The following is a 21,609-nucleotide window of genomic DNA, read 5'->3' on the forward strand; positions in this document are numbered from 1 at the left end:
GAGGCCGAAACGATCGTCTGGGGTTGTCATGTTCCTTGTTCAGAGGAGAATTGCCTGGTATTTCGGGGCTGGACTGACCTAACTTGGCAGGATCAGACTGATATACTTCAGGAAAGTTTTCTTCTGTGAAAAGCACACTGGTCTAAAAGAGGCTGCTTCCGGGTGGTAAATCGCCATAGAACAAGCCACTGAGCTGTTGTTCGTTCCTGGTAGAGCGCTTCTCTCTTTGTATGCAAATTATTATGACCCTGGGGAAGTCTCCCTATGGGTGATGGGGGAAACCAGACGTGGACTCCTTGCCCAGTGTGCTTAGAGGAATGTGGCTGCACCTCACTGACGAGGCCCATAGGAGGCCGAAACGATCGTCTGGGGTTGTCATGTTCCTTGTTCAGAGGAGAATTGCCTGGTATTTCGGGGCTGGACTGACCTAACTTGGCAGGATCAGACTGATATACTTCAGGAAAGTTTTCTTCTGTGAAAAGCACACTGGTCTAAAAGAGGCTGCTTCCGGGTGGTAAATCGCCATAGAACAAGCCACTGAGCTGTTGTTCGTTCCTGGTAGAGCGCTTCTCTCTTTGTATGCAAATTATTATGACCCTGGGGAAGTCTCCCTATGGGTGATGGGGGAAACCAGACGTGGACTCCTTGCCCAGTGTGCTTAGAGGAATGTGGCTGCACCTCACTGACGAGGCCCATAGGAGGCCGAAACGATCGTCTGGGGTTGTCATGTTCCTTGTTCAGAGGAGAATTGCCTGGTATTTCGGGGCTGGACTGACCTAACTTGGCAGGATCAGACTGATATACTTCAGGAAAGTTTTCTTCTGTGAAAAGCACACTGGTCTAAAAGAGGCTGCTTCCGGGTGGTAAATCGCCATAGAACAAGCCACTGAGCTGTTGTTCGTTCCTGGTAGAGCGCTTCTCTCTTTGTATGCATAGCGAAAGTTCATGTTCGCTGCTGCCTGACATCCCATTGATTCCTATGGGAGATGTCTACACCTAACACCTTACCATGTACCCTAGTCTAAACACCCCTAATCTGTCCCCCCCTACACCGCCGCAATTAAATAAAGTTATTACCCCCTAAACCGCCGCTCCCGGAGCCCACCGCCACTATAATAAATATGTTAACCCCTAAACCGCCGCTCCCGGACCCCGCCGCCACCTACATTATACTTATTAACCCCTATCCTGCCCCCCCTATACCGTCGCCACCTATAATAAAGTTATTAACCCCTATCCTGCCCCCCTAAACTGCCGCCACTGTAATAAAATTATTAACCCCTAAACCTAAGTCTAACACTAACCCTAAAACCCCCCTAACTTAAATATTAATTAAATAAATCTAAATAATATTTCTCTTATTAAATAAATGAATCCTATTTAAAACTAAATACTTACCTTTAAAATAAACCCTAATATAGCTACAATATAAATAATAATTATATTGTAGCTATTTTAGGACTTATTTTTATTTTACAGGCAAATTTCAATTTATTTTAACCAGGTACAATAGCTATTAAATAGTTATTAACTATTTAATAGCTACCTAGCTAAAATAAAGAGAAATTTACCTGTAAAATAAAAACTAATCTAAGTTACAATTACACCTAACACTACACTATACTTTAATAAATTATTCCTATTTAAAACTAAATACTTACCTGTAAAATAAACCCTAAGATAGCTACAATATAAATAATAATTTTATTGTAGCTATTTTAGGATTTATATTTATTTTACAGGTAACTTTGTATTTATTTTAGCTAGTTAGAATAGTTATTAAATAGTTATTAACTATTTAATAACTACCTAGCTAAAAGAAATACAAAATTACCTGTAAAATAAATCCTAACCTAAGTTACAATTAAACCTAACACTACACTATCATTAAATTAATTAAATAAATTACCTACAAATAACTACAATTAAATTAAATTAAATAAACTAAAGTACAAAAAATAAAAAAGCTAAGTGACAAAAAATAAAAAAAATAAGTTACAAACATTTAAAAAATATTACAACAATTTTAAGCTACTTACACCTAATCTAAGCCCCCTAATAAAATAAAAAGCCCCCCAAAATAAAAAAAATGCCCTACCCTATTCTAAATTAAAAAGTTACCAGCTCTTTTACCTTACCAGCCCTTAAAAGGGCCTTTTGCGGGGCATGCCTCAAAGAATTCTGCTCTTTTGCCTGTAAAATAAAAATACAACCCCCCAACATTAAAACCCATCACCCACATACCCCTAATCTAACCCTAACCCCCCTTAAATAAACCTAACACTACCCCCCTGAAGATCATCCTACCTTGAGTCATCTTCAGGCAGCCGACCACCGATGGAACCGAAGAGGAGATCCGGAGCGGCAGAAGTCATCATCCAAGGGGCGCTGAAGAAGTCTTCCATCCGACGAAGTCATCATCCAGGCGGCGCTGAAGAGGTCTTCCATCCGATAGAAGTCTTCATCCAGGCGGCGTCTTCAATCTTCATCCATCCGGAGCAGAGCGGAGCCATATTCAGACGAGCCGACGCGGAGCCATCCTCTTCTTCCCGACGAATAACGACGAATGGATATTTCTTTAAGGAACGTCATCCAAGATTGCGTCCCTTCAATTCCTATTGGCTGATAGGATTCTATCAGCCAATCGGAATTAAGGTAGGAAAAATCTGATTGGCTGATTGAATCAGCCAATCAGATTGAAGTTCAATCCGATTGGCTGATCCAATCAGCCAATCAGATTGAGCTTGCATTCTATAGGCTGATCGGAACAGCCGATAACTACCCCCCATAGCCTGTAGAACGGCTTGATAACTACCCCCCATAGCCTGTAGTGTAGTAAGTAAATATCAGCGAGATTACGAGTTTTGCGTTATGAGTGAAAAAACATTGTTATGCTTCATAACGATGCTTTTTCCCTAAGGCCGCTATTACAAGTCTTACAGGTATAGGTGTGCCGCACACCTTTTTGGCCGTCACGCAACGTCAGTACCGCACTTTTTAAAAAGTCCTTTTTCAATGGGACTCCCATAGTGCCGGTATTACGGTACACTCTAAACTGACAAGATCTGTACCGCCATCTAAAGTCAGTAGTTATGAGTTTTACATTACAAAGCTCTGCAATAAAACTCATAACTAAAATGTTACAAAGTACACTAACACCCATAAACTACCTATTAACCCCTAAACTGAGGCCCTCCCGCATCACAAACACTAAAATAAAATGATTAACCCCTAATCTGACGCTCCGGACATCGCTGCCAATTAAAACATGTATTAACCCCTATTCCACCGCTCCCCAACATCGTCGCCACTATAATAAACCTATTAACCCCCTATTAACCGCCCTCTTGCATCACTACATAGATATATTAACCCCTAAACCTAAATCTAACCCTAACGTAACCCTAACCCTAACACCCCCTAACTTAATTTTAATTAAAATAAACCTAAATAAAACTTACAATTATTATCTAATAATTCCTATTTAAAACTAAATACCTGTAAAATAAAACCTAAGCTAGCTACAATATAACAATATTTTTATTTCACAGCTAAGTTTTTATTTATTTTAACTAGGTAGACTAATTAGTAAATAGTTATTAACTATTTACTAACTACCTAGTTAAAATAAATACAAAGTTACCTGTAAAATAAAACCTAAGCTGCCTTACACTAAAAATTAACATTACAATAAAATAAAAAATAAAAAATTAATCAAATACAATTATCTAAATTACCAAAAAACACACTAAATTACAAAAAATAAAAAATGAAATTATAAAAAAAAAACAAATTACTCCTAATCTAATAGCCCTATCAAAATAAAAAAGCTCCCCCCCCCCCCAATAAAAAAACCCTAGCCTACACAAAAGGGCCTTTTGCAGGGCATTGCCCCAATGAAATCAGCTCTTTTACCTGTAAAAAAAAAAATACAAACAACCCCCCAACAGTAAAACCCACAACCCACACAACCAAATTCCCCAAATAAAATTTTATCTAAATAAACATGTTAACTATTGCCCTGAAAAGGGCATTTGGATGGGCATTGCCCTTAAAAGGGCATTTAGCTCTTTTACGGTGCCCAAACCCTAAGCTAAAAATAAAACCCACCCAATAAACCCTTAAAAAAAACTAACACTAACCCTCAACGATCCACTTACTGTTTTCGAAGACCGGGCATCCATTCTCATCCAGGCGGCAGAAGTCTTCATCCAAGCGGGCAGAAGTCTTCATCCAGATGGCATCTTCTATCTTCATCCATCCAGCGGGTCCATTTTCAAGACATCCGGCGCAGAGCTTCCTCTTCGTACGATGGTCACTGTAGAATGAAGTTTCCCTTTAAGTGACGTCATCCAAGATGGCGTCCCTTACATTCCGATTGGCTGATAGAATTCTATCAGCCAATAGGAATTAAAGGGAAAAAAATCCTATTGGCTGTTGCAATCAGCCAATAGGATTGAACTTTCATCTTATTGGATGATCCAATCAGCCAATAGGATTGAGCTCGAATTCTATTGGCTATTCCAATTAACTCGTAATCTAGCTGATTGTTTTTAAAGTGCTGGTAAATCCTAGCATTTCTGAAACACTAGGATTTACCATTGGAACAAATAAAGGGGACTTTCAGTCATGAAGTATAAAATACTTCATGGTAAAAGCTCCTTTATTTGTTTGCAGCGTTTGGCAGAACTCTATTTGGCTGAGAAGTGACATTTCCACCTCTTAAATCCGGCTTCCCGCATGGGTTAAATTCATCAGCCACTAATGTGTCTAGTATTTCTTGTTCAATAAACACATGCTTAGCATTGAACCCAACAGTTGGGCCACAGTTGAAAAGTATTCCTTTATTCCACTTCTTGCATTAAAATATATAAAGGCCCACATTAGCCTACTCCCCTTTCCCTTTACATGTTTCACCGTCTTACACAGTTTTCTCAAAAGCATAATAAATTCAGTTTAGCTGTCATTACGGTAATTATGGTGACATGTTTGTTACCTCTTAAATATGTACACATTTAAATTTGTAAGTTATTTTCTCTCACTACTATATAAAGTAGTTAATTTATTAAAGGGGCATGAAAGTCAAAATTAAACTTTCACAATACATGGGTTCCTCACAATCCATTAGAAAACGTTATCTTATTATTTTTTGTACACAATTCACCATTAAAGGGACAGATATTCAGATAGAGCATGCAATTTTAAGCAACTTCTTAATTTACTCCTATTATCAAATTCTCTTCATTCTCTTGGTATCTTTATTTTAAATGCAAGAATGTAAGTTTAGATGCCGGCCCATTTTTGGTGAACACAGTGTTGTTCTTGCTGATTGGTGGATAAATTCACCCAAAAATAAACAAGTGCTTTCCATGGTCTGAACCAAAAAAATAGCTTAAATGCCTTCTTTTTCAAATAAAGAAAGCAAGAAAACGAAGAAAAATTGATAATAGGAGTAAATTAGAAAGTTGCTTAAATTTGCATGCTCTATCTGAATCACGAAAGAAAAAATTTGGGTTCAGTGTCCCTTTAACGTCTAAGGGGATTTGTGTAGCTAAATCATTTTCTAAAAGATTGTTATCAACCCCACAGATACAGTATGCAATTTAAAGATACTTTTTAATGAACTTCTATTATCAAATGTACGTTGTTTCTTGTTATACTTTGTTGAAGAGCCTACCTAGTATAAAGTAAATAGGTAGTTTCCTTGTTTGCTTGCTCTCAGAAGATAGCAGCAAACACCAGGTGGGGTTAGGTGATGATCTCAAGTGTAAGATGGTCAGATCAGGTTAAGCAATAGATAAGCAGTCAGAAACCAGATGTCACAGCAAAAGGGATAATCAAAAGAATCATCCAAAGTACAGTTCTTTAGGTCAGGAGTCAGGTAATCAGTCCACAGCTGAAGGCACAGGCAAGGGTGAGACAAAGAGCACAAACCAGGAAACAAGCCAGGTTCAGGAGCAATAGTACAGGCCCGAAACAATAACGCAAGGACTTTTATAAATAGCCAAGCACAAACTGACTTAGCAAGGACTTTCATAAAGAATAACCAAGCACGAACTGACGCTAGCAAGGACTTTCAGAAATAATAACCAATCACAAACTGATCTAGCATGGTCTTTTATAAAGAATAACCAAGCACAAACTGATTTAGCAAGGACTTTTATAAAGAATAACCAGGCACAAACTGACAATAGCAAGGACTTTCATGAAGAATAACTAAGCACAAACTGACGTTAGCAAGGACTTTCATAAAGAATAAACAAGCACAAACTGATGTTAGCAAGGACTTTTATAAATAATAACCAAGCACAAACTGACAATAGCAAGAGCTTTTATAAAGAATAACCAAGCACAAACTCACTAAAACAAGGACGTTTATAAAGAATAACCAAGCACAAACTGAGGATAGCAAGGACTTTCATGAAGAATAACTAAGTACAAACTGACTTTAGCAAGGGCTATCATAAAGAATAAACAAGCACAAAATGACTTAGCAAGGACTTTTATAAAGAATAACCAAGCACAAACTGATGTTAGCAAGGACTTTTATAAAGAATAACCAAGCACAAACTGACATTAGCAAGGGCTTTTATAAAGAATAACCAAGAACAAACTGTCTATAGCAAGGACGTTTATAAAGAATAACCAAGCACAAACTGACTTAGCAAGGACTTTCATAAAGAATAACCAATCACAAACTGACTTAGCAAGGATTAAATAAAGAATAACCAATCACACACTGACGGTAGCAAGGACTTTTATAAAGAATAACCAAGCACAAACTGACTTAGCAAGACATTTATAAAGAATAACCAAGCACAAACTGACGGTAGCAAGGACTTTTATAAAGAATAACCAAGCACAAACTGACGGTAGCAAGGACTTTTATAAAGAATTACCAAGCACAAACTGACGGTAGTAAGGACTTTTATAAAGAATAACCAAGCACAAAATGATGTTTGCAAGACCTTTCATAAAGAATAACCAAGTACAAACTGACATTAGCAAGGACTTTTATAAAGAATAACCAAGCACAAAATGATGTTAGCAAGGACTTGTATAAAGAATAACCAAGCACAAAATGACGTTAGCAAGGACTTTTATAAAGAATAACCAAGCACAAACTGATGTTAGTATAGACTTTATAAAGAATAACCAAGCACAAATTGATGTTAGCATAGACTTTATAAAGAATAACCAAGCACAAACTGATGTTAGTATAGACTTTATAAAGAATAACCAAGCACAAACTGATGTTAGCATAGACTTTATAAAGAATAACCAAGCACAAACTGATGTTAGCATAGACTTTATAAAGAATAACCAAGCACAAACTGATGTTAGTATAGACTTTATAAAGAATAACCAAGCACAAACTGATGTTAGTATAGACTTTATAAAGAATAACCAAGCACAAACTGATGTTAGCAAAGACTTTTATAAAGAATAACCAAGCACAAACTGACAGTAGCAAAGACTTTTATAAAGGATAACCAAGCACAAGCTGACTGAATCAAGGACTTTTTAACAGCTCCCCATGGGCTCTACCTTAGTGCAGTGCACCTTCCTGAGTCCTGCACTGTTGGCCGCCCAAAGATTTTTAGCACAGCCTGGGCTTCAGTTATTCTTTTATATTTAGTGCGCCCCCATATTCTCCTCACAACACAGCAAATAGACTTATGGTGGTCTCTATCATGCTTCTGATACGTAGATAGGCTCATGACCAGCAATGCACTACTGGGAGCTAGTTGGTGATTGGTGGCTATGCACATATGCCTCTGGCATTGGCTTAGCAGGTTTATGCAGCTAGCTCCAGTAGTACATTGATGCTTTGAAGCTGACTTTAACTATGTATTTAACCACTTTGCAGGGGGTAAACACATGGTTAGTATGGAAGCAATATTTCAATAATAACATGCTAACACTTTAGATAATTTTCTTTTTTGTATGTTTATGTACCTTTAAATGATCTATTGAGAGATAATATTGTGAGTTTTATTTGTCAGTATATTTACCTATTATATATTTTCTTCCTCATATACCAGAACCCATTTTGCTTACATCTGAATTCAATTTTAAAGCTTCGGAATTCATCCTGCTTAGGAAATCAGACAGAGTTTATCAGTCTGCAGGTAAGACAGTGGGAATTAATTGACAAAACCATTAGACAGTGATTTAAGAAAACACATGTCACTAAGGAGAGAACCTAATAGACAAAGTATGGGAAATATCCCAATGAGAGAGAAATAACTAGCGGCTAGATTTAGAGTTCTGCGGCCAAAGGGGTGCGTTAGCTACGCATGCTTTTTTTCCCCCGCACCTTTTAAATACCGCTGGTATTTAGAGTTCACAGAATGGCTGCGTTTTCAGTGCGTTAGGCTCCAAAAAGGGAGCGTAGAGCATAATTTAACGCCACTGCAACTCTAAATTCCAGTGATGCTTACGGATGCGGCCAGCTTCAAAAACGTGCTCGTGCACGATTCCCCCATAGAAAACAATGGGGCCATTTGAGCTGAAAAAAAACCTAACACTTGCAAAAAAGCAGCGTTCAGCTCCTAACACAGCCCCATTGTTTTCTATGGGGAAACACTTCCTACGTCTGCACCTAACACTCTAACATGTACCCCGAGTCTAAACACCCCTAACCTTACACTTATTAACCCCTATTCTGCCGCCCCCGGTATTGCTGACACCTGCATATTTTTTTTAACCCCTAATCTGCCGCTCCGTAAACCGCCGCTACCTACATTATCTCTATGTACCCCTAATCTGCTGCCCCTAACACCGCCGACCCCTATATTATATTTATTAACCCCTAATCTGCCCCCCACAACGTCGCCTCCACCTACCTACAATAATTAACCGCTACTATAATAAATGTATTAACCCCTAATCCGCCTCACTCCCGCCTCAATAACCCTATAATAAATAGTATTAACCCCTAATCTGCCCTCCCTAACATCGCCGACACCTAACTTCAAACATTAACCCCTAATCTGCCGACCAGAGCTCACCGCTATTCTAATAAATTTTTTAACCCTTAAAGCTAAGTCTAACCCTAACACTAACACCCCCCTAAGTTAAATAATTTATTATAGTAGCGGTGAGCTCCGGTCGGCAGATTAGGGGTTAATGCTTGAAGTTAGGTGTCGGCGATGTTAGGGAGGGCAGATTAGGGGTTAATACTATTTATTATAGTGTTATTGAGGCGGGAGTGAGGCGGATTAGGGGTTAATAGCTTTATTATAGTAGCGGTGAGGTCCACTCGGCAGATTAGGGGTTAATAAGTGTAGGTAGGTGGCGGCGACGTTGGGGGGGGGCAGATTAGGGGTTAATAAATATAATATAGGTGTCGGCGGTATTAGGGGCAGCAGATTAGGGGTACATAGGGATAATTTAGCTGGCGGCGGTGTACGGAGCGGCAGATTAGGAGTTAAAAAATTTAATAGTGTGGCGGCGATGTGGGGGGACCTCGGTTTAGGGGTACATAGGTAGTTTATGGGTGTTAGTGTACTTTAGAGCACAGTAGTTAAGAGCTTTATAAACCGGCGTTAGCCCAGAAAGCTCTTAACTCCTGGTTTTTTTCTGCTGCTGGAGTTTTGTCGTTAGATTTCTAACGCTCACTTCAGCCACGACTCTAAATACCGGCATTAGAAAGATCCCATTGAAAAGATAGGATAAGCAATTGACGTAAGGGGATCTGCGGTATGGAAAAGTCGCGGCTGCAAAGTGAGCGTTAGACCCTTTCCTCACTGACTCCAAATACCAGAGGGCGGTAAAAAACAGCGTTAGGAGCCTCTAACGCTGGTTTTCACGGCTACCGCCCAACTCTAATTCTAGCCGTAGATGTTTATTAACCCCTTAATGACCACAGCACTTTTCCATTTTCTGACCGTTTGGGACCAAGGCTATTTTTACATTTTTGCAGTGTTTGTGTTTAGCTGTAATTTTCCTCTTGTTCATTTATTGTACCCACACATATTATATACTGTTTTTCTCGCCATTCAATGGACTTTCCAAAGATACCATTATTTTCATCATATCTTATAATTTACTATAAAAAAAATTATAAAATATGAGAAAAAAATGGAAAAAAAAACACTTTTTCTAACTTTGACCCCCAAAATCTGTTACACATCTGCAACCACCAAAAAACACCCATGCTAAATATTTTCTAAATTTTGTCCTGAGTTTAGAAATACCCAATGTTTACATGTTCTTTGCTTTTTTTTGCAAGTTATAGGGCCATAAATACAAGTAGCACTTTGCTATTTCCAAACCATTTTATTCAAGATTAGCGCTAGTTACATTGGGACACTGATATCTTTCAGGAATCCCTGAATATCCCTTGACTTGTATATATTTTTTTTTAGAAGACATCCCAAAGTATTGATCTAGGCCAATTTTGGTATATTTCATGCCACCATTTCACCGCCAAATGCGATCAAATACAAAAAATCGTTCACTTTTTCACAAACTTTCGGTTTCTCACTGAAATTATTTACAAACAGCTTGTGCAATTATGGCATAAATGGTTGTAAATTTTTCTCTGGGATCCCCTTTGTTCAGAAATAGCAGACATATATGGCTTTGGCATTGCTTTTTGGTAATTAGAAGGCCGCTAAATGCCGCTGCGCACCACACGTGTATTATGCCCAGCAGTGCAGGGGTTAATTAGGGAGCTTGTAGGGAGCTTGTAGGGTTAATTTTAGCTTTAGTGTAGTGTAGCAGACAACCCAAAGTATTGATCTAGGCCCATTTTGGTATATTGCATGCCACCATTTTACCGCCAAATGCGATCAAATAAAAAAAAAAGTTGAATTTTTCACAATTTTAGGTTTCTCACTGAAATGATTTACAAACAGCTTATGCAATTATGGCACAAATGGTTGTAAATGCTTCTCTGGGATCCCCTTTGTTCAGAAATAGCAGACATATATGACTTTGGCGTTGCTTTCTGGTAATTAGAAGGCCGCTAAATGTTGCTGCGCATCACACGTGTATTATGGCTGGCAGTGAAGGGGTTAATTAGGTAGTTTGTAGGGAGCTTGCAGGGTTAATTTTAGCTTTAGTGTAGAGATCAGCCTCCCACCTGACACATCAGACCCCCTGATCCCTCCCAAACAGCTCCCTTCCCTCCCCCACCCCACAATTGTCCCCGCCATCTTAAGTACTGGCAGAAAGTCTGCCAGTACTAAAATAAAAGTTTTTTTATTTTTATTTTTTATTTTTTTAAAGCATATTTACATATGCTGTGGTGTAGCATCCCCCCTTAGCCCCCAACATCCCTGATCCCCCCCAAAACAGCTCTCTAATCCTCCCCATCTGCCTTATTGGGGGCCATCTTGGGTACTGGCAGCTGTCTGCCAGTACCCATTTTGCAAAATAAAAAGTTTTTTTTTTGTTTTTATTTTTATTTTCTGTAGTGTAGCTTCCCCCTTCCCCACAGACCAACCCCCACCACCTGCCTGATCTTTTTTTTTTTTCAACTTTTTTTCCCCTTTTCTGTCCATTTTACTGTTACTTTTTCTGTAGTGCAGCGGTTCCCACCCACTCCCTCCCGTGCACGCGCCCGCCCCCACCCTCCCGTGCACGCGCGCGCCCGTGCGCGCCCCCGTGCGCGCCCCCAGGCATCCCCGCCCCCAATCCCGCCCCCCTCAGCATCATCCAGGGCCATCGATGGCCGCCACCCGCCTCCCACACCGGCTCCCACCCACCAACGAACCTAGCCGTTAATGTCCGGTGCAGAGAGGGCCACAGAGTGGCTCTCTCTGCATCGGATGGCTAAAAATGGTTATTGCAGGATGCCTCGATATCGAGGCATCACTGCAATAACCGGAAAGCAGCTGGAAGCGAGCAGGATCGCTTCCAGCTGCTTTCCACACCGAGGACGTGCAGGGTACGTCCTCAGGCGTTAACTGCCTTTTTTTGAGGATGTACCCTGCACGTCCTCGGTCGTTAAGGGGTTAAAAAAAAAATAAGATTAGACAGGTCAGGTGCAGGGAAAATTCAGAAAATGTTTGACCTGAAACTATTACTATATCATTTAATGCCTGGTATTTAAAGTCACTTTCTTGACTTCCTTCTGACTTCCTTCCCATTTGCATTCATATTCACTAAAATTCCCTGACTATGTTTTGTCTACTAGTATTTTTCAAGTCATTAAAAAGGACTGATATGGATCCTTCTACTCATTTTTTTTTTTTTTGCAGAATCTAACAGAGAATGTCTCCAACATCCTCAGGGATTCCTCTTCTTTGTCCAACATAAGCTCTTCTGAACTCAGAGTAGTTGTTAACTCTTTGTTGAACACTGTGGAATCTTCTGCACTAACATCTCTCATACAAACTCCTCGGGATGAGAAGTTCAAAACCGCAGAACTTGGTGAGAAAATATTTGTTCAACTGACAATTAAAGTGATGGTAATGCCTAACGTTTCAAAATCACTAGGATTTACTATCACTAAAATACAGGCTAGCTTCATTCATCAGTTTTAAAAAAATGGATGAAAAGATGTCTTTATTTCGCCGTGATTTCACTGCTAAACCTGGCTGCGGCACTGCTAATTTTTTTCAATGAATTGACGTTTCCACCTCTTAGCCAATAGCTGTGCGTGCCAATCAGCATTATGGTGTAGGCACGCACCGCCATTGGATAAGAGGTAAAAACGTTACCTCATTGAAAAAAATGAGCATTCCCGTGGGCCACCCGTTTAGCAGTGAAGCTGCAGTGAAATCCATTTCATCCATTTTTTTTTTTAAACTGATGTATGAAAGTGGCCTTTATTTTTTATTTTATTTTAGTGGGGCCCTGAGCAAGTGCCCCTCGCACCCTGCCCAAAGGGCAGACCTGTGTGTCACAGTGTTCTTCAGGCTTATGTGCAGCAATAAGGGGACAAGGGAGACCAGATCACTGAAACCAAAATACTCATTGAAAAAAATACCCTTAAAACAGACATTAGAACTTTGAAGGCTTGAAGACAAGGTGAAGGTCCTGGAGTGGGGGCTGGAATGGGCTTCAAAAATTTTCAGCTCTGGTTTGAATTCCCAGTCAGGTCCTGTATATCAATAACACATATGTTAAAATTGCATATACATTTAGTTTTTAAATAAGGGAATACAATACATTATGCAAAGTAAATTAATAAAAATATGTTCTTTCAAAGATCTAAATATTAAACCAGTTTTAAAAATATATATTCTTCAAATATTAAATTAAATATATACTAATTCTATCAATTTTAAGAATATATATTTTTTTAAAAATATTTTTTATTCTTTCCTTCTTCAGATCCAACACCACAATAATATCCATAACCCTTATTGTAATCTCTCTTCACAGGATAATGATCACCCAAAGCAACATCCTACCATAATTACAATCCAATATCTTATTGCCCCACCTCTGGTCCTCATCACTATAGTAATTCCACTTACATCTAATTGCCCTAAAAAAATCCCACATTGTAGTTACCCCAAATATCTTATTCTCCCTACAAAAATTCCCTGATCACAAAAGAAAGACCTCATTGTTATAACCCATGATAGGATCTTCAATAAAAACCCCAATTAGAATTTGTTATTCTAGCTAGATTTTTTAATAAGTAATATATATTTATTTATTTATGATTGAAAGGTAATAATATTAATCTTATTTGTTTTCAGCAAGCTTAAAGAGACATTGAACTCACAATTTTTCTTTCATGATTTAGAAAGAGCAAACAATTTTAAGAAACTTACCAATTTACTTGTATTATTAAAGGAATAGGAAAGTCAAAATTACATTTTCTTTGTATCCATTATTGGAAAAGAATATCCACATATCCTACACTAGTACTGATTGGTGCTTTCACACATTTGTCTCTTGTGATTGGCTAACTAGATATGTTCAGCTAGCTGACATTTTCCTTCAGCAAAGGATAACAAGAGAATGAAGCAAATTTGATAATAAAAGTAAATTGGAAAGTTTATTAAAATTGTATGTTCTATCCAAATCATGAAAGAACATTTTGGGGTTTCCTGACCCTTTAAATTTGCTTCATTCTATTGGTTTTCTTTTGTTGAAGGGAAGCAATGCACTACTGGGAGCTAGCCAAACACAGGTGGGCCAATGAAAAGAGACATATACTGTATGTGCAGCCACCAATCATCAGCTATCTCCCAGTAGTAGTAGTAGTAGTACAGTATAGTTACTATATATATATATATATATATATATATATATATATATATATATATATATATATATATATATATATATATATATATATATATGTATTTACAGACATATATACACATATAAATACATATGTACACACATTTAGACATAAAATAGCCAGCAGTGCAGCACTCCAATCAATCAGTTACAATCCGTGCCTGGGTGCAATCCTTGAATAAAATCTACAAATCTTGTCACAGAAGGGCACTCGCAGGACTTTCATAGATAAAATACAAATCTTTATTTCAAACTTATAAAAAAATAGAGCATAAGTCGACGTTTCAGCCCTATGATAGGCCTTTCTCAACACTAGATGTTCTAAAAAAAAACACAAAAAGAGGAACACTTTAAAATCATGCACAACACATATACCTTGTACAGTAGAGACAACCAACAACCCCACGAGACATAACATGCAATGAAACAGATAAACATTCAATATACAGAATGTGAAACATCATAGCAAATCACACATGATAAAAACATTGTAAAACAGTGCAAGCAAGGAGAAAAGAGATCAAACACAGCTCCTAAAGTTAACTAGAATCAGCATACTGGAATAATTACATCCTGAATACAAAGCCAACCAAAAAAATATCAATGCTGCGCAAGGCATACTCTGCTAGACACATCCTTAGGCATAGGGGCATATGTATCAAGCTCTGAATGGAGCTTGATGCCCTGTGTTTCTGGCGAGCCTGCAGGCTCACCAGAAACAGCAGTTATGAAGCAGCGGTCACAAAGACCGCTGCTCCATAACCTGTCCGCCTGCTCTGAGCAGACGGACACATATCGCTGGAAATCAATCGATTGACACCCCACTGCTGGTGTCCTATTGGCCGTGAGTCTGCTTATTGCGTATTGCTCTCCACATTCAGCGAGGTCTGGTGGACCTGATCCGCAGTGTCGGATCAAGTCCGCCAGCCCTTGATAAATAGGGGCCATAGTCTGCTAGATACATCCATACTGAAGAAGTGTCAGTAATCAGACAATATCAATATTACTATTCTCAATGTATCAAATAAGCCTATGGAGCCTATTTAATATGGTGCGAGCGGACATGATCCTATATTGCGGCATACGCTGTCGGCATTTATCATTGCACCAGAAGTTCTTGTGAACTGCTGGTGCAATGCCGCCCCCTACAGATTGGCTGCCAATCACCCGCTAGCAGGGGGTGTCAATCAACCCGATTGTATTCGATCGTGTTGATTTCTGTCTACCGCCTCAGAGCAGGCGGACAGGTTATGGAGCAGCGGTCTTTAGACACAGGGGCATCAGGCTCCATACGGAGCTTGATAAATATGCCCCAATATCTCAACAGAACCTGTCAGCAATACAAGAGGTACATATGTGTCCTGATAATCACGGAGGGCTGGTATCACAGTGAAACAACTAACATCAGCAAATGCCCCACATGGTCCCAATCATCCTCTATAATCTAATTTAACCACAGGATCAAAGACATAGCAGACACTGTCCATAGGTCACATAGGGTGGGATATGACAAAACGACGACAACTATAGGATGCTAAAACAAAATCAGTGGGCTAAAGTTAACAACAGCAAGAAAAAAAAGTAAATATAAGAGGCCAAATGCAAATTAACCACCGGATCTCACCGGACAAGAGCTCAAAAGCTTTGAGCCGACCCTATAACATTGCTGAACATAGCCTAAAGGTGCTGCACCCTAATAACAGCAAACTTACAATAAAGTGGAAAGACTCACTTGAACAAACATATTATCGCCACGGCAGCTCAACCGCACTCCCGTCAAACAATCTTCATCAGCCGGTATAACAAGCTCAGCCCAGCTCAGGTTTATATAGCCACAATCATCTAGTAGCACCTGGTTATGGGCATGTTCATAAAAACACCACACACTATGAAAGATATATGGAGATCAGAACCCTAAAAATGCTAAGTGAAACAAATAGAACTACAAAAGAGGGCATGGGATAATGAGCTAGAACTTCACAAATCACATATTCCCTAGCATCACATACAGGATGTCAGCATGATGTCAAAAAGTGAAATACATTGAGAGCCAGCTATGTACATACAACAAGGACACAGTATATCAGGTCCAAACTATTACTATGTCAATATAGGACATGGAGCAAGGAATAAAAAATACTAACGGATAGATTACGAGTCTTGCGTTATGAGTAAAAAAGCAGCGTTAAGCCTCATAACGCTGCTTTTTTACTACCGCTGCTATTACAAGTCTTGCAGATTTAGGGGCACCGCACACTTTTTTGGCCTTACCGCAAATCAACTTACGCAAATTGCGTATAGTCTTTTTTCAATGGGACTTCCATAGCGCCGGTATTACGAGCTTGTCCTGGGAGGCCAAAAAGTGAACAGTACAGCCTACCCCGTTAAGATTTGTACCGCATTTAATGTCAGTAGTTACGAGTTTTACACTACAACGCTGCAGCATAAAACTCTTAAAGGGACAGTCTACACCAGAATTTTTATTGTTTTAAAAGATAGATAATCCCTTTATTACCCATTTCCCAGTTTTGCATAACTAACACATTTATAATAATATACTTTTAACCTCTGTGATTATCTTGTATCTATGCCTCTGCAAACTGCCCCTTTTTTTCAGTTCTTTTGACAGACTTGCAGTCTAGCCAATCAGTGCCTGCTCCCAGATAACTTCTCGTGCACGAGCACAGAGTTATCTATATGAAATACGTGAACTAACACCCTCTAGTGGTGAAAAACTGTTAAAATGCAATCTGAAAGAGGTGGGCTTCAAGGTCTAAGAAATTAGCATATAAACCTCCTAGGTTAAGCTTTCAACTAAGAATACCAAGAGAACAAAGCAAAATTGGTGATAAAAGTAAATTGGAAAATTGTTTAAAATTACATGCTGTATCTGAATCATGAAAGTTTATTTGGCCTAGACTGTCCCTTTAACGCACTACAAACAACCGCAAACAGTCCATTTGCACAACCGCAAACTCCCCATTTGCACAAGGTTGGATACCAAGCTAATAAGCAAAAAGGGATAAGGATGCACCGGTAGTCAATCAGGCGTGTTAAGAAAGATTTATTTGAAGAAAATTTAAAATTCCAAAAATGGACAATACTTTCAAGGACAAGTGTGAGGGGTTTTTCTAGTTTAACCCCTTAGTGACCAGAGCACTTTTCCATTTTCTGTCCGTTTGGGACCAAGGCTATTTTTACATTTTTGCGGTGTTTGTGTTTAGCTGTAATTTTCTTCTTACTCATTTACTGTACCCACACATATTATATACCGTTTTTCTTGCCATTAAATGGACTTTCTAAAGATACCATTATTTTCATCATATCTTATAATTTACTATAAAAAAAATGATAAAATATGAGGAAAAATGGAAAAAAAACACACTTTTTCTAACTTTGACCCCCAAAATCTGTTACATATCTAAAACCACCAAAAAACACCCATGCTAAATAGTTTCTAAATTTTGTCCTGAGTTTAGAAATACCCAATGTTTACATGTTCTTTGCTTTTTTTGCAAGTTATAGGGCCATAAATATAAGTAGCACTTTGCTATTTCCAAACCATTTTTTTCCAAAATTAGCGCTAGTTACATTAGAACACTGATATCTTTCAGGAATCCCTGAATATCCCTTGACATGTATATATTTTTTTTTTGTAGACATCCCAAAGTATTGATCTAGGCCAATTTTGGTATATTTCATACCACCATTTCACCGCCAAATGCGATCAAATACAAAAAATTGTTCACTTTTTCACAAATTTTTTCACAAACTTTAGGTTTCTCACTGAAATCATTTACAAACAGCTTGTGCAATTATGGCATAAATGGTTGTAAATTCTTCTCTGGGATCCCCTTTGTTCAGAAATAGCACACATATATGGCTTTGGCGTTGCTTTTTGGTAATTAGAAGGCCGCTAAATGCCACTGCGCACCACAAGTGTATCATGCCCAGCAGTTAAGGGGTTAATTAGGGAGCTTTTAGGGAGCTTGTAGGGTTAATTTTAGCTTTAGTGTAGTGTAGTAGACAACCCCAAGTATTGATCTAGGCACATTTTGGTATATTTCATGCCACCATTTCACCGCCAAATGCGATCAAATTAAAAAAAACGTAAAATTTTTCACAATTTTAGGGTTTCTCACTGAAATCATTTACAAACAGCTTGTGCAATTATGGCACAAATGGTTGTAAATGCTTGTCTGGGATCCCCTTTGTTCAGAAATAGCAGACATATATGACTTTGGCGTTGCTTTCTGGTAATTAGAAGGCCACTAAATCCTGTTGCGCCTCACACGTGTATTATGGCTAGCAGTGAAAGGGTTAATTAGGGAGTTTGTAGTGAGCTTGCAGGGTTAATTTTAGCTTTAGTGTAGAGATCAGCCTCCCATCTGACACATCCCACCCCCTGATCCCTCCCCAACAGCTCCCGTCCCTCCCCCCCCCCACAATTGTCCCCCGCCATCTTAAGTACTGGCAGAAAGTCTGCCAGTACTAAAATAAAAGGGTTTTTAAAAAAAAATGAATTTTTTTTTTAGCATATTTACATATGCTACTGTGTAGGATCCCCCCCTTAGCCCCCACCCTCCCTGATCCCCCCCCAAAACCGCTCTCTAACCCTCCCCTCTGCCTTATTGGGGGCCATCTTGGGTACTGGCAGCTGTCTGCCAGTACCCAGTTTACAATAAAAAATGCTTTTTTTTTGTTTTTTTTGTTTTTTTTCTGTAGTGTAGCTTCCCCCCCCCCCACCCCCCACAGACTAACCCCCACCACCTTGCTTATTGTTTAAAATTTTATTTTTGATATATTTTTTATTTCCCATTTTCTGTAGTGTAGCGGTTCCCACCCGCTCCCTCCCCGTGCACGCGCCCGCCCCCCACCCTCCCGTGCCCGTGCGCGCGCCCGTGCGCGCCCCCAGCCACCCCCGCCCACGATCCCGCCCCACTTCACATCCACATGGCCATCGATGGCCGCCACCCGCCTCCCGGTCCGGCTCCCACCCACCAACGCAGGTAGCCACCGATCTCCGGTGCAGAGAGGGCCACAGAGTGGCTCTCTCTGCACCGGATGACTTAAAAACGTTATTGCAGGATGCCTCCATATCGAGGCATCACTGCAATAACCGGAAAGCAGCTGGAAGCGAGCAGGATCGCTTCCAGCTGCTTTCCACACTGAGGACGTGCAGGGTACGTTCTCAGGCATTAACTGCCTTTTTTCTGAGGACGTACCCTGCACGTCCTCAGTCGTTAAGGGGTTAATTCTACAGATTAATAACAATATAGTTACAGTATTTGACTGTGTTATCTTGAAATGTATTGGTATGTATCTATATTTGCAACTAATTGTGCAAACTTTATTATGTTAATGTGGGCAAATGGGCAATTTATAACATGAAATTTTGTGAGTCATACAGTATTAAGTTTTTTGTATGGACATATATATATTGTCTAATTATGTCCATATATGTCAAATGCAGACTTTAAGGGTAGTATTTGTTCCACCACAAGTAAAAAAAAAGGGTGTATCTGATTTTAACCTATTAGCTAGATCCAAATGGTACTTAAGGACCATTGGAGCAAGTGACTGCAGCTACGATTACGGCCTGTGGAGCCGAAACGCATCAGCAAGCAGTCCTTGGGGTGGAAAAAACCCCTCACACTTGTCCTTGAAAGTATTGTCCATTTTTGGAATTTTAAGTTTTCTTCAAATAAATCTTTCTTAGCACGCCTGATTGACTACCGGTGCATCCTTATCCCTTTTTGCTTATTGACTCATTGAAACGAAGGATTTGCATGGAGGTGAGGACGTTATTTCCTGGAAGCATAGTCCGCTCACCTCTTGCGAGAACCGGAATGCCGGGGGAACTGATTCTGTGACGTCAGACGCCGAGATTCCCCGATACCAGGAAGACGGAGCATAACCCAGCTGAGCAGTGCGATCTGCAGTCCACGTCCCAGAACAAAACAGCGGACAGTGGTAAAGTATATAGCCGGAGAGCTCTGAAGGTATTGGGAGGAAAGGCTGAGTCTATTGGGTACGTCATCTCTTGATCCCTGAAGCGGAGGTGAGTGGTGAAGGAGCGGACCAAGTCAGCTTTGTTACACCGAGTTTAAATTGTGACAACGGTGATTATCTACTGAGAAACATATATGCATAGAGACCTTTTGGGGAGTATTTGGTGCCGGTAACATTTGTACTTTTTGGATACCAAGCTAGCCATGTCCCGTTCCTTGTCCTCACTGATGTCATTGAAGGTCTCTTCCTCCACCCAGCCACGTACAACACCAAGGGTCCCCAAAAGGTGACAACAAGTCCCCTGGGACACCTGCTGTGTTTGGTCTTCCAGCTCCTCAAAGCCACCTTCCTCCTCTGACTCCTCTTCTTCAGACTCCTCTCTCTGCATTGCCTTTCTCTGCGTTATCATAAGGTGTGTTAAGTATATACTATTCCTATCAGGGGACGTGTATATGGCATCGATTTTAGGAACCGGGAGATGGAAAAAGATGCTTGGTCGGTCCTCCTACTTCAAATTTGGGGCACTGCGCGTGCAATCTAATGTGCCACCAGATAGGAGTGGTGTGTTAAGTAGTTCTATTCTTATCAGTTTAATCCCTGTTACGTCCCCTATCAGGGGACGTGTATATGGCATCGATTTTAGGAACCGGGAGATGGAAAAAGATGCTTGGTCGGTCCTCCTACTTCAAAATTTTGGCACTGCGCGTGCAATCTAATGTGCCACCAGATAGGAGTGGTGTGTTAAGTAGTTCTATTCTTATCAGTTTAATCCCTGTTATGTCCCCTATCAGGGGACGTGTATATGGCATCGATTTTAGGAATCGGGAGATGGAAAAAGATTCTTGGTCGGTCCTCCTACTTCAGATTTGGGGCACTGCACGTGCAATCTAATGTGCCACCAGATATGAGTGGTGTGTTAAGTAGTTCTATTCTTATCAGTTTAATCCCTGTTACGTCCTCTATCAGGGACGTGTATATGGCATCGATTTTAGGAACCGGGAGATTGAAAAAGATGCTTGGTCGGTCCTCCTACTTCAAAAATGTGCCACCAGATAGGAGTGGTGTGTTAAGTAGTACTATTCCTATCAGTTTAATCCCTGTTATGTGCCTTTTTTTTGGTTTGGTTTTTGAAGCCACAGTGCAGCACCAGAGGCCAGAAAAATTAGGCATCTAAACATGCCTGAAAAATTAGGTATTGTTACAGCCGCTGCTTTAGCAGCGGCCAGAAAAATTGATGTTTGTTTCCCAGGCAGAAAGTGCCCTAAAACATTGCGTCTTGAACCCTAGTTGGTGGTGGATAAGTCACGCAAGTCATCCGGCATTCAGAGATCAAATACAGCAGCATGTGGACCATTTTTAGCCCAAGGCAGCTCATCTCATCAG

General features: G+C 39.7%; 1 protein-coding gene across 1 annotated transcript in view; it reads left to right on the forward strand.

Annotated features, from left to right (window-relative positions):
- Window positions 1-7,081: 7,081 nt before the first annotated feature.
- The window catches only part of LOC128664592 (adhesion G protein-coupled receptor E1-like), a 146,495-nt gene continuing 131,967 nt past the window's right edge, over window positions 7,082-21,609 (forward strand). The window contains exons 1-2 of the mRNA XM_053719409.1: window positions 7,082-7,423; window positions 12,213-12,384. Of these exons, the coding sequence (XP_053575384.1) occupies window positions 7,082-7,423; window positions 12,213-12,384 (514 nt within the window). The remainder of the gene's footprint in view (window positions 7,424-12,212; window positions 12,385-21,609) is intronic.

The sequence above is a fragment of the Bombina bombina genome, chromosome 6 (genome assembly GCF_027579735.1).
Source record: "Bombina bombina isolate aBomBom1 chromosome 6, aBomBom1.pri, whole genome shotgun sequence".
NCBI lineage: Eukaryota > Metazoa > Chordata > Amphibia > Anura > Bombinatoridae > Bombina > Bombina bombina.